Source organism: Paramisgurnus dabryanus, chromosome 17 (assembly GCF_030506205.2).
Source record: "Paramisgurnus dabryanus chromosome 17, PD_genome_1.1, whole genome shotgun sequence".
NCBI classification, from domain to species: domain Eukaryota; kingdom Metazoa; phylum Chordata; class Actinopteri; order Cypriniformes; family Cobitidae; genus Paramisgurnus; species Paramisgurnus dabryanus.
Window position 1 is genome coordinate 5,702,837 of NC_133353.1, and position 12,442 is coordinate 5,715,278.

Genomic DNA, 12,442 nt, shown 5'->3' on the forward strand with positions numbered 1-12,442 from the left:
TTAATTTAACAGTTGATCCAAACGTCACGATGAGCTCAGTCAATGTGAAAAAGCTGAAAGTGAACGAGCTGAAGGACGAGCTGAAGAAGAGAAATCTGTCTGATAAAGGACTGAAGGCCGATCTGATGTCGCGACTGCAGGCCGCTCTGGATCAGGAGGAGCTGTCAACCGATACCAACGGTGCTGAAAGAGAGGACGGACTCGGTTACATGGCCGATGAAGACCTTGAGGAAGAAGATCTGGTTGGAGAGAGCATGGAGGCCGACGAGGAGGAGGATGGAGATGAGGCGGAGGCAGAGGAGCATCAGGATGATGACATGTTGGATGAGGAGGACGCCGGGGTGGAGATGGACAACTCGGACGAGGATGAAGATGCGCTGCTTAGGGAACAAGAGGATGAGGATGAAATGGAGAAATTTGACGAGGATGATACGGCTCATGATATCGCATCTGGAAAGGGTGAGATAGCATTCTTGTAATCTGTTATGGAGCTAATAATAATTGATTAATAGGGCATGTGCCAGATGTTATATTTGGATCATGAGCTGTGTCCGCGCGCGCAATGCCAGATTCATTCATTTTGACAGCATATGATTCATACTAAGGGTCATTCTTAAGAAATTGCGTTGTGTGTGTCTTCGTGACCTACAAAATATGAACAGAATATTTGTGTAAAAATCATAGCTGAGGACGATAATTGAATTTTGATGCAGTTACTTAGTTTATGTGCAATCGTTTGCATTTTTATTATTCACCATTGTTAGTGGTGGGATTTATAACATGCATATTGATCATTCTCTGTATTTACACAATAAAAGTGCTGGATTGTTCAACTTAAGGTTAGGTAATATGGACAAACCCAACTAATGGTTTAATATAACCTATAGAAAATGTCCATATTTGACCCAATCATGGGTTAAAACAACCCATCATGTTTATATTCACATTTGCTCCTTTATAAACAGTGATGATCTTTCAGAGAGTTGTATTTGACATCAGTATATTCAACCCTGAAAAATATAAAATACAATAGAGTTGAAACTTTTTTTAAATACTTTTTTAAATTTAAACCATAAAAATGTTACCCTGTCTGTGAAGTCCAGGATAAAGTCTCATAATCTATCATCAAAGTTTGATTTCACATGACATGAACTTACTCAGTCAATATTATTTAGATATCAAAGTTTATTTTCACTGAACACTTAACTTTCAATTTACTCATTTTTTTAAGGTAAGTGGCAATAAATGTATTTAAGCTGCATTTAAACAAAAGTTTTTTTTGTTGTTTTTTTTTCAAAAAAAATGTGTTTAAATGTAGCTTAAATACATTGATTGCGACCACTTACCTTAAAAAAATTTTGTAAATTTAATGAATAATTTGTTCCAGTGAATGTTGTTTTTTTATATTTAGGATGATTTTATGTATAAAACAGAAAAAAAACTTTAGCTGGGGTTTCACATGTAGGCAGTGTTGGGGAAAGTTACTTTTAAAAGTAATGCATTACAATATTTAGTTACTTTACTTCCACAAAAAGTAACTAATTGTGTAACTTAGTTACTTTTCATGGAAAGTAATACATACATTACTTTTAAGTTACTTATGCATTACTTTTTCTTACTTGGCTGTGGTTTGATCTCTTTCAGGCCTTGCAGGTGTTTATTATGACTAAGAAGTTCTTCATTCCGAAATTGCATATTTTTATCAGAAAGATTTCATCTCCATTTCTGACTCAAACTGTTCCTGCTTAGCCGCGCACGCATATAGTGCGTTATTCTACATTCAGTTTAATTTAGTAAAATTTTTTATTCTAATTAATTAAACTGAAAGTAACTTGCATTACTTTAAAAAAAAAGTAACTCAAATATTAATGTGTACATTTATAAAGTAATGTGTTACTTTACTCTTTACTTCAGAAAAGTAATATTATTACCTAATGTACTTAATATGTAATTACTTGTAATGCGTTACCCACAACACTGTTCACAGGCGGTATTTACAGATAATAATAATTCAAACACATTTGGCAGTGTTTTCTACAAATGATCCTTAATGTGGTTTTATTGGGAGAGCAAAGTAAGGTCATTGAAGTGCAGATGAGCTGAAGGATATTTTGGTGAAATGTAACAGGATGCTGAAGTTAAGAAAGGAGGACATAAGCTCCAGATGGAGTCTGTGCGTAATGATCTCAACTCATTTGTTTTAATTTGCCTGGAGTGGTGAGGAGCACATGTTAGGACGTTATTATTCCTAGTCTCATTCAGTAGATGCTTTCGGATTTTGCATTATACTGGTTATACAAAAATAGTCCCCTTTAGGGTTATGCTAACCTCTGGATTACAGCCTAGATCTTTACCCACTATGCTAGACCATCCCGTTTTTATGGTTATATATACACACATATATATCTTTGATTGCTACCTGTTATACTGTAGATATTTCCTTATTACATCAAAAGCAAATATGTAGGCATTTCTACTTGATTTCTGAACTGTGTTAAAAGTCACGCCTTGTGCTTTCCTTATTTCAATTTTGGTAATAATTGTTTAAGTGAGGTTCATTCGCAAAAATGCAGGTGATGCACACATTGTCAGTTTTGCCCAACGTGTCTTTCGCACCTCCAGGATGACTCTTTCTTTCCAGCTGCATATGCAACGTAAATCTGAAAATGTGTGTTACTTAGCTCAAAATTGCACAGTTTGCAGTTGTCATGGCAACTGCCTCATTTTTGTAGCAGTAATGCAGTGTACCAGCTTGCGCTAAATAAGCACTATTTATTTTAAACATGTGAAATCATGATTAAACACACCTTCCTTTTTTAAATAAGAGTAATAAGTGTAAATATATTGGAAATCCTCCAGTAATGATGTGGACCATCATGTCACGTCATGTTGAGTCCAGCGGGGAGGCGCGCCCCCTTACTTTATATTGTTTTATTTCCTAAGGAGATGCGGACAAACACGAGAGTGATGATCAGAAGAATAAGAAGGGTGTAAAGAGACGTCGAGATGAACATGGAAGGGGCTACTTTGAGTTTATTGAAGAAAGCAAATACAGCCGGTAAGAACTGTGCAGTCAGGCCTCTGGTACTCCTGAGGTTCCTGTGCACCGCATGAGCAGTTTTGGCAGTAAACAGCCAAACCTGAGTTTTGTTCCTCAAGAGTGCAAAGAAACACACATTTTTACTTTTAATGTCCTTTCTTAGTTTACAGTTTTTACAGCATCTCCGTCAAGTTAGAGCAAGTGCTTTTTTCTAGACATTGTGTGTGTGTATGTGGCTCCAGGTATGGGTTGATGTGACATTTAAAGTATCAAGCTTAGGATACTGGATGGGAAGTTGACAGTTCTGGAAGAAAACGTCTTCATTCTTTATGATATATTTTTATCACAATGCTCACACAATCATTTGTTATATATTTGACCTTGTTCTTTTATATGTATGTTTATTGTATTTACGATATATTTGTTTTCTTTCCAGGTGCTGTATATCTAATCACTTGTACATATATAGCAAAAATGGCTTAATGTTCATTTGATAGCAATTATTTGTAGGAATGGACCGATACAACATTTATGTGCCAGTACCAATATTACTTAGAATGACGTCTAACGATACTAAGAGATACAGATAGTTTTGCCGCTTTTGATTGCCAGGATATAATCTGGGATGAAATCTGCTAATACAAATTATAAGCCGATATATCTGTGCATCCCTAAATATTTCGAATGCACCTGAAAAATGCTTTGTGACATTAAATCACTTTTTGTTTTTAAATATATTCAGTGAATCAGATGAGTTATCCCAAAATTGTTAGATTTACTACAAAGAGATTTTTCTGCCGATACCGATTATAAGCGGATAAATTGGTGCATCCCTAAATATTTCGAATGCAGCTGTGTTGCACATATTTTTTCTTTGATCTGAAAAATGCTTTGTGGCATTAAATCACTTTTGTTTTAAAATATATTCGGTGAATCAGAAGAGTCATCCCAAAATTGCTAGATTTACTACAAAGAGATTTTCTGCCGATATATCTGTGCATCCCTAAATATTTCGAATGCAGCTGTGTTGCACATATTTTTTTCTTTTATCTGAAAAATGCTTTGTGACATTAAAGCACTTTTTGTTTTTAAAATATATTCAGTGAATCAGAAGAGTCATCCCAAAATTGTTAGATTTACTAAAAGAGATTTTCTGCCGATACCGATTATAAGCGGATAAATTGGTGCATCCCTAAATATTTCGAATGCAGTTGTGTTGCACATATTTTTTTCTTTGATCTGAAAAATGCTTTGTGACATTAAATCACTTTTGTTTTAAAATATGTTCAGTGAATCAGAAGAGTCATCCCAAAATTGCTAGATTTACTACAAAGAGATTTTCTGCCGATACCAATTATAAGCCGATATATCTGTGCATCCCTAAATATTTCGAATGCAGTTGTGTTGCACATATTTTTTTTTTTTATCTGAAAAATGCTTTGTGACATTAAATCACTTTTGTTTCAAAATATATTCGGTGAATCGTGTGAGTCATCCCAAAATTGCTAGATTTACTACAAAGATATTTTCTGTCGATACTGATTATAAGCCGATATATCTGTGCATCCCTAAATATTTTGAATGCAGCTGTGTTGCACAAATTTTTTTCTTTTATCTGAAAATTGCTTTGTGACATTAAATTACTTTTGTTTCAAAATATATTCGGTGAATCGTGTGAGTTATCCCAAAATTGCTAGATTAAAGAGATTTTCTGCCGATACTGATTATAAGCCGATATACCTGTGCATCCCTAAATATTTCGAATGCAGCTGTGTTGCACATATTTTTTCTTTGATCTGAAAAATGCTTTGTGACATTAAATCACTTTTGTTTCAAAATATATTTAGTGAATGAGAAGAGTCATCCCAAAATTGCTAGATTTACTACAAAGCGATTTTCTGCCGATACCGATTATAAGCGGATATGTCTGTGCATCCCTTATTATTTCGAATGCAACTTGTTGCACACATTTTTTTCTTTGATCTAAAAAATGCTTTTTGTTACAATAAATCACTTCTGTTGTTCAAAATATATTCTGTGAATCAGGTGAGATATTCCAAAATCATTTACTGCAAAATGAGATCTATAATTTAGTTTTACAACCAGAATTTATGTTTATCTTTCAATTTAGCTTTATGTGATCAGTTTAGATTATATAAAGCTAAATTGAAAGATAAACATAAATTCTGGTTGTAAAACTAAATTATATTTTTTAAATATCACATGTATTGCTGACACATTCTAAGAGCTTAAGGTTATTCGCAGCAAGTTTTCAAAGGCCATGAACTTATTATATTTATCTATCTGATCAATCCTTCAGGGTAAAGTCGCCTCAGCCACCGCTGGAAGAAGAAGATGAGGAGTTTGATGATACTACTGTATGCCTGGACACCTGTAAGTAAAGCACAGCAGTATCTATTCACGATAATAGAGAAATGCAAATATGAAAGTACTAACACAAGAATGATATACAGTCATACCAAAAATTATTCAGACACCAGTCTGTGGCTTTAAAAGATGAAGCAGGTCTTTTGTATTTCCTCAGATAACTGTGACCTGCACTTCAAAGTGTCTCGGGATCGATACAGCGCCTCTTCTCTCACCATGGAGAGCTTTGCTTACCTGTGGGCAGGAGGAAGAGCATCTTATGGTGTGGCAAAGGGCAAGGCCTGCTTTGAAATGAAGGTGTGACCGTCATCTCAAATTGATTTTACCAGTTTGATTTGTTCTTTCTTGAACCTTTTTTTCATTCCCACACTTACTTTTACTAGATTCTTGAGAGGATTCCTGTAAAGCACATCTCCAGTAAAGGAATAGAGATTCATGATGTCCTGGTGGGCTGGTCACTTGCAAGCAGCTCCCTTCTGTTAGGTCAGGGATCCTTGTGTTGATTTCTTACAGAAATATATTCGAGTTAAATATATTCATGCTGTTGTTTATTTGTAATATTCACAGGAGAGGATGCATGCTCCTATGCCTTTTCTACTAAGGCCAAGAAAACCAGTAACTGTGTGACGGAAAACTATGGAGAGGCATTTGATGAGAATGATGTTGTCGGTTGCTTCATAGTAAGTGTTCATGCACTCTTATTTTGTAAACATGCATGTATTTATTTTATTGCATAATCTTTTTTGTATTTAACATACAAATAAAAAAAAATGACATATTTTTGTAAGATATTTTTATATGCACGATATAAATAAAGTTTTAAATAAAATAAAAATGTAAATATATAAAATTTAATGAGATTTAACTTATTTGCATTACACTTAAACATTTTAAGAGGTACAGTCTAAGTGTTTATGTATCTTAAAGCTTAGTGCTGGCAACAAAAAGGCCATAGGTATAATTTCCAGGTAGTGCACACACTGATACTTTGTACATCGAATGCACTGTAGGTCACTTTGCACACCAGCATCTGCATAAATTGCATAAATGTAAATGGTTATTGTGTTTCTTTGCAGAACTTTGATGGTGCAGAAGTTGAGATTTCCTACTCTAAGAATGGACAAGATCTAGGATGCGCTTTTAAAGTCAGTAAGGATGAGCTTGTGGGAAAGGCACTTTTCCCGCATGTGCTCTGCCACAACTGCGCAGTTGAGTTTAACTTTGGCCAGCGAGAGACGCCGTTTTACCCTCAACGTGATGGCTTTACGTTCCTGCAGAACATTACGGTGTGTGATCGCGTCAGAGGACCAGTGGGACCTGAGACCAAAAAGGACTGTGAGGTTGGTGTCATGCGAACACATTAAATTAAACAATAGCATGCTGTTTACTTATATACTTGTACACTAGTATGTAAATCTTTTAAACAGTAGTATGCTACATTATTGAGATCATCTCTCTCTACCTCACTTCGATTAGATTTTATATATTTTTAATTCGAGATTGGTTAATAAAAATATAAACTCTAAATAACACAAACCCATGTCTGATGAAGGTGCATTGCGGAATACATTGTCCTTTAATATACTGAACATTTTGGCAAATGTAGTGTTACAGTGTGCATAACATATGTAACTAATGTAAGTATGCCAAACTAAACATACACTTAGATTTTTTCACTCATAATCTTAAAATCTGATGTTAAATTGCATACAGGTCATAGTCATGGTTGGACTGCCCGGATCTGGAAAGACAGAATGGGTTACAAAACACATGCAATCCAACCCTGGAAAATATAACATTCTTGGTACAAACACAATAATAGAGAAAATGATGGTGAGTCTGATTGTGTTACCATGATCAAGGTGAATGAGGTTAAAATGAGACAAATGAAAGTGACAGTCAATGGTCTCTTTTTTTAAAATTCAGATTTCCGGATTGAAGCGGCAGATGAAAGATGTCACAAAGATCGCAGCAATATCTCAGCGCGCTCCGCTCTTCCTTGGGAAGTTTATTGAGATTGCAGCGCGTAAAAAACGCAACTACATTCTTGACCAGGTGACTAAAGATAATCTAGAAATGTAAAAACTTGTAAAAAAAAAGTTTAATCAAACAGTTTGGTTTATTTTTTACCTTTATGCATTTGGCAGACAGATATCTCCAAAGTGACTTTTAGTGCATTCAATCTATGTTTCTTTTTGCAGTGTTATCATGTGTTTAATCTGTGACCCTGGACCACAAATACAGTCATAAGGGTTAATTTTTTGAAATTGAGATTTATATATCATCTGAGTACGCTGAATAAATAAGATTTCCATTGATGTATGGATTTGATTTGTTAGGAAAGGATAATATTTGGGATATTAATATACAACTATTTGAAAATCTGGAATCCGAGGGTGCAAAAAATCTAAATATGAGAAAAATCACCTTTAAAGTTGTTCAAATGAAAGCCTTAGCAACACATATTACTTATGATGATAAATGTATTATTAATATATTTTTAAGAAGAAATGTACCAAATATCCTCATTGAACATGACCTTTACTTAATATCCTAATGATTTTGTTTTAAAAAAACAATAGAATGTATTGTTGGCTATTGCTACAAATATACCTGTGCAACTTCTGACTGGTTTTGTGGTCCATGGTCACATTTGTGTTTTCTGGGATCGAACCCACGACCTTTGTGTTGCCAGTTAAATTTTCTAAGAAGCTGAGCTACAGAAACTACAAGAACATTTTTAACCTTTAAAACATGAGGATGCACATCCTTTATTGTTTTTTTTTATGTTATTCAATGGTTATTTTTACTGTTTATGATTTATTTTTCATGGTATATAAAGCAATGATTATTATGTTATCCACATGGGTTTTCAACCATTTTGTGAGCAAGGGCTACCACAATGGATAAAACAATCTGGAGGGCTACTTTTTTATATAGTTTACTCAAAACTTTTTTGTTTTACTTGTTGATTTTATTTTATTTTACTTGTTGATACGTTTTATCATTGTTTAAACATGCATAAAATATAAAAAAATTATAATAAATAAATAATAAAATTGAGGAGACCATGTCGGAGACCACTGCACTTAAATATTGTCACTTAAATGTCTCTGTAGACTAACGTATCAGCACCAGCCCAAAGAAGGAAAATGTGCCTGTTTGCTGGCTTCCAACGGAAAGCTGTGGTCATCTGCCCGACAGATGATGAATACATACAGAGGACTCAGAAAAAAGCAGAGACAGATGGCAAAGACGTGCCCGAACACGCTGTGCTAAAAATGAAAGGTTAAATCTTACTATGTGCCTCACAGAATAAGTACATAAACAAAAGCCGGTTTAATTGGACGGGTAATTAAAGAGCACATTTTATGCCTATTTTTACAAGATGGAATATAAGTCTCAGGTGTGCCTTGAAGTTTCATCTCAAAATACCCCACAGATCATTTATTATAGCATGTCCAAATTGCACCTATTTGGGTGGGTGCTGTTTTCATGTGTGTACCTTTAAATGCAAATGAGCTACTGCTCCTCACTCCTTTACCAATAGACAGTGACCGCTTTTGGTATATATCTGAAAAAATATATATCTGAAATAAATCTGATTCCTGTGAAGATAGTCTGAGACAATAGTATATTTAGCCGCGTTAGCGCTACAACAGGCTAACAAACACATTTAGAAAAGCTTTTGGGTAAAATTAACCAGTCAGTCAGTGGCAGTGGGCGGGGCTTTATCAGTGTGATGTCACATTAACAAGAGCATCAAAACAGCATGTCTAATGAGTTTGATGGGGATTTAAAAAGAAGGAAACAGTGGATTTGTTTCATTGTAGGGTGGTTGTGTTCACACACTGCCAACACACATTTATGTCCAAACGTAAAATGAATTTTGTATAATATTTAAACATATATATACTTTAAACGTATTCATGTATTTTACGGTAATCTTTTTCAGGAATATACACATTGCCTGTGGAAGGTGAATGTTTCAGTGAAGTGCTTTATGTTGAGCTTCAGAAAGAGGAAGCAACCAAACTGCTAGAGCAATACAAGGAAGAGAGCAGAAATTCCCTTCCGCCGGAGAAGAAGCTCAACCAGGGATTCGTTCAGCCGAAGAGAGGAGGCAACCGGGGACGAGGAGTCAAAAATCTGTTCATTCGCGGCGGGGGTGGACGCGGTCAGAGAGGAGGAAGGGGAGGCTTTCAGAGCCGGGGCAACTTCAGGGGAGGTACGACTTCTGTTTTGTCCCTTACGAAAATTAACTGTGGTTTTTAAAACCAAAAGCATTTCATGTTGTCTGTAATGATTATAGCTTGATTAAAGGAATTGCTTTTCTGACTCTTCAATAGTGCCTGGACCTCGAGGTGGGTTCAACAGACCACCAAGAGGTTTCCTTCCTCCCCCTCCGTTCAGAGGAGGCTTCAACCGGGGGAGTTTTAATCGGGGTGGTGGGATGCCCAACAGAGGTGGCGGCCCCAGACCGGTGGGACCGGGTCGTGGTAATATGGTTAACATGGGCAGCAGAGGAGGAGGAGGCATGCACAGGGGCAACATGGCCAGAGGTGCCAACAGGGGCAACTTTAACCAGGTGAGACATCAGCCTGGACATCTGCTATGTACCTTTTCTTTTTCTTATCTATTTCTAAGCATGCTTCAATATCACGTTCACTGCCTATCCACCTGCAACACCTATTTAATATCTGCATGTGTCCCCAGAAGTTCAGGGGTCGAGGAGGAAATAATCGTGGTTTTAAAAATGGGAATTATAGCATGAACAAAGCACAAGCTTTCAACCAGAGCTGGCAACAAGGGGTGAGGATTTCTTTGAATTCTGATTTATATATTGTATTTGTGGACATTTCTGAATCACTGATGCCTTTAAAAAGGTTTGGTGGAGTACTACTACCCATACTGTTACTGAAATTAAAACTTTATCATCTTTGTTTTCATCAGTTCTGGAATCAGAAACCATGGAGTCAACAGTACCATCCTGGATATTATTGAATAAACTATAGCTGTGATGGACTGAGATCAAAATCATCAGCTTTAAACCAAGAGGAGTGTCCTTTTTCTCTGATGTCCTGTTGTGTTTTTAACAGATTTTAATAGGACTTTACACATCTAAGTGGAAGTGAGGCTGTGGAAACGCTTCACAGGTTACCTGTTGCATTTTTTTTATTTATATTATGTCCTAGGACATCGTATTAAAAATCAGGAACCTAAGTATTTTCAGGGTGGGACGTTTGTCTTTTAAAAACATTTACGGTTCTGAATTTTGCTTTTAGACTTATCTTTGTGTAGAGGATAATATAAGGATAAAATTGTTGAGAAAATTTGCAGTTATGAATAAAAAATGATGTTCTGCTGCAATAATATTGCTTAGTTAAAAAAACACATTATTTAATGTATAAACTTGTATGACACAACAATGGAAGAAAACTTTGTATATTTATATTTAAGTTATGTGCAACTTTAATATATCGATATATATAAAGGCCCTTCTAAAGTATTTGAAAGAAATTTCCAGTGTAATTATGTGGTGTGTATGTTATTAAAAACCTTTTTATCTGTACATAAATTAAGGAAGGTGCTAAACAGTCTTTCCCCTATAGGTTAAATTTGTCAAGTGCTTAAAAAATTATACTTGTCTTTTATATGTTTTTTTAAAGGTGTACTGTGTATTATTAGCGGCATATAGTGGTGAAATTGCGTAATGCAATCAACCTAAATTTCCAAAATGCAATGAGAAGCTACAGTAGCTGAGACAACAAAGGAACGGAACGTGCTCTGTACAACAGTTTGTCCGTTTAGGGCTACTGTAGAAACATGATGGCGACTTCCATTTAAGGGGACTTGCGGTGCAGATAAAAACGGCTCATTCTAATGTAATAAAAACTATTAATTTTGTAAGGTCTTAATAAACCACTAATAACATAGTTATGTATACTATATTGCATTTCTGTCAAAAGATCCTTCTAAAAGTTACACAATGCACCTTTAAATGTTTTGTCTGCTGTGTTAGGTGTTAAAATTTTGTACATTACAGTCCAATACAATATATTAGTCACTGTATATTTAATGATACCTTTAGCCATCAAAATGTTATATTTAAATGTTTCTTCTGTAAGGAGCAATAAACAGCATTTGGGATTTTTGCCACTAGGTAGTGTAACCTGAAGAAGATTTTTATTATTGCTGATTTGGTATATCATTTTAATTATTTCCTTTTTGTAAATGCCTTTATGACATTTGTTTTGCCATAGTCTTAACAATTTATAATAAGATTTTGTTTTTTTATAGGCATGTGAGGATGTTAACCTGTATGCCTGTTCAAACTTTTAGTTTACACTTAAAGATTTGCAAGATATTAAATATAATATATTATATTAAATATTTTAATATATTTATAATATATTAAATATTTTGTTTTGTGAATATTTTGTGAAGTCAGTTGCAATCTTCTTTAATGTGATTTTAGTTTTAATCCCCAAATTGTAAAAATTATTTGTTGGTTCAACCTAAGAAAGTAAGTTACCTGGTTGCCTTAAAGTTTTGAGTTGATGCGACCTAAAAATATAAGTTGACTTAAAAAAGTTTAATTAATTCAAAATATTAAGGCAACCAGGTAACATATTTTTTAAGTTAAACCAACAGTTTTTTACAGGTTACAATTATCACAATTTATTGGCTTTGTACTGGATTTTTTTACTTTTTCTATTAAATCATGATTGCACTATTAATTTTGAATGGATTTTCTCTTTCTAAATTAAGGCTTCCAAGACAATGTCAGGATGGCAGTTTGTACTAACCAACATGATGTTGATGGTAACTACACCTCTTTAAAGCTTTAAAGGCAGGGTCCATGATCTCTGAAACCCAATGTTGACATTTGAAATCGCATAAACAAACACGCCTCTACCCCTACAACCCCTTTGGACCTTCTTTTAAAAGATCCACACATATGCAACCTAGGCAGCGAAGTGTGTTTTGGTAGTCGGCCCGACTTACTTTTCC

General features: G+C 34.8%; 1 protein-coding gene across 3 annotated transcripts; it reads left to right on the plus strand.

The window, feature by feature from the left end:
- The first annotated feature begins 29 nt into the window (after window positions 1–29).
- On the plus strand, window positions 30–11,388 carry hnrnpua (heterogeneous nuclear ribonucleoprotein Ua). Of its 3 annotated transcripts, none has more exons than XM_065253611.2 (14): window positions 30–459; window positions 2,944–3,058; window positions 5,361–5,434; window positions 5,586–5,725; window positions 5,812–5,911; window positions 5,996–6,108; window positions 6,505–6,768; window positions 7,142–7,261; window positions 7,355–7,483; window positions 8,548–8,716; window positions 9,384–9,656; window positions 9,778–10,016; window positions 10,145–10,240; window positions 10,382–11,388. In XM_065253611.2, the coding sequence occupies exons 1-14, from the start codon at window positions 30–32 to the stop codon at window positions 10,430–10,432; spliced, it is 2,313 nt and encodes a 770-aa protein (XP_065109683.1). In that variant the 3' UTR covers window positions 10,433–11,388. The 3 variants fall into 3 exon arrangements, with proteins under 3 accessions (XP_065109683.1, XP_065109691.1, XP_073668456.1); XM_065253619.2 differs by having other exon boundaries at window positions 10,148–10,240; XM_073812355.1 differs by lacking the exon at window positions 7,142–7,261.
- The last annotated feature ends 1,054 nt before the right edge of the window (window positions 11,389–12,442 follow it).

Excerpts from the sequence above, each read along its gene's own strand:
- hnrnpua (XM_065253611.2), top strand. The coding sequence starts at position 30 with ATGAGCTCAGTCAATGTGAAAAAGCTGAAAGTGAACGAGCTGAAGGAC. Across the intron at positions 460-2,943 it reads TGATATCGCATCTGGAAAGG|GAGATGCGGACAAACACGAG; the intron begins GTGAGATAGCAT and ends TTATTTCCTAAG. Across the intron at positions 3,059-5,360 it reads GAAGAAAGCAAATACAGCCG|GGTAAAGTCGCCTCAGCCAC; the intron begins GTAAGAACTGTG and ends TCAATCCTTCAG.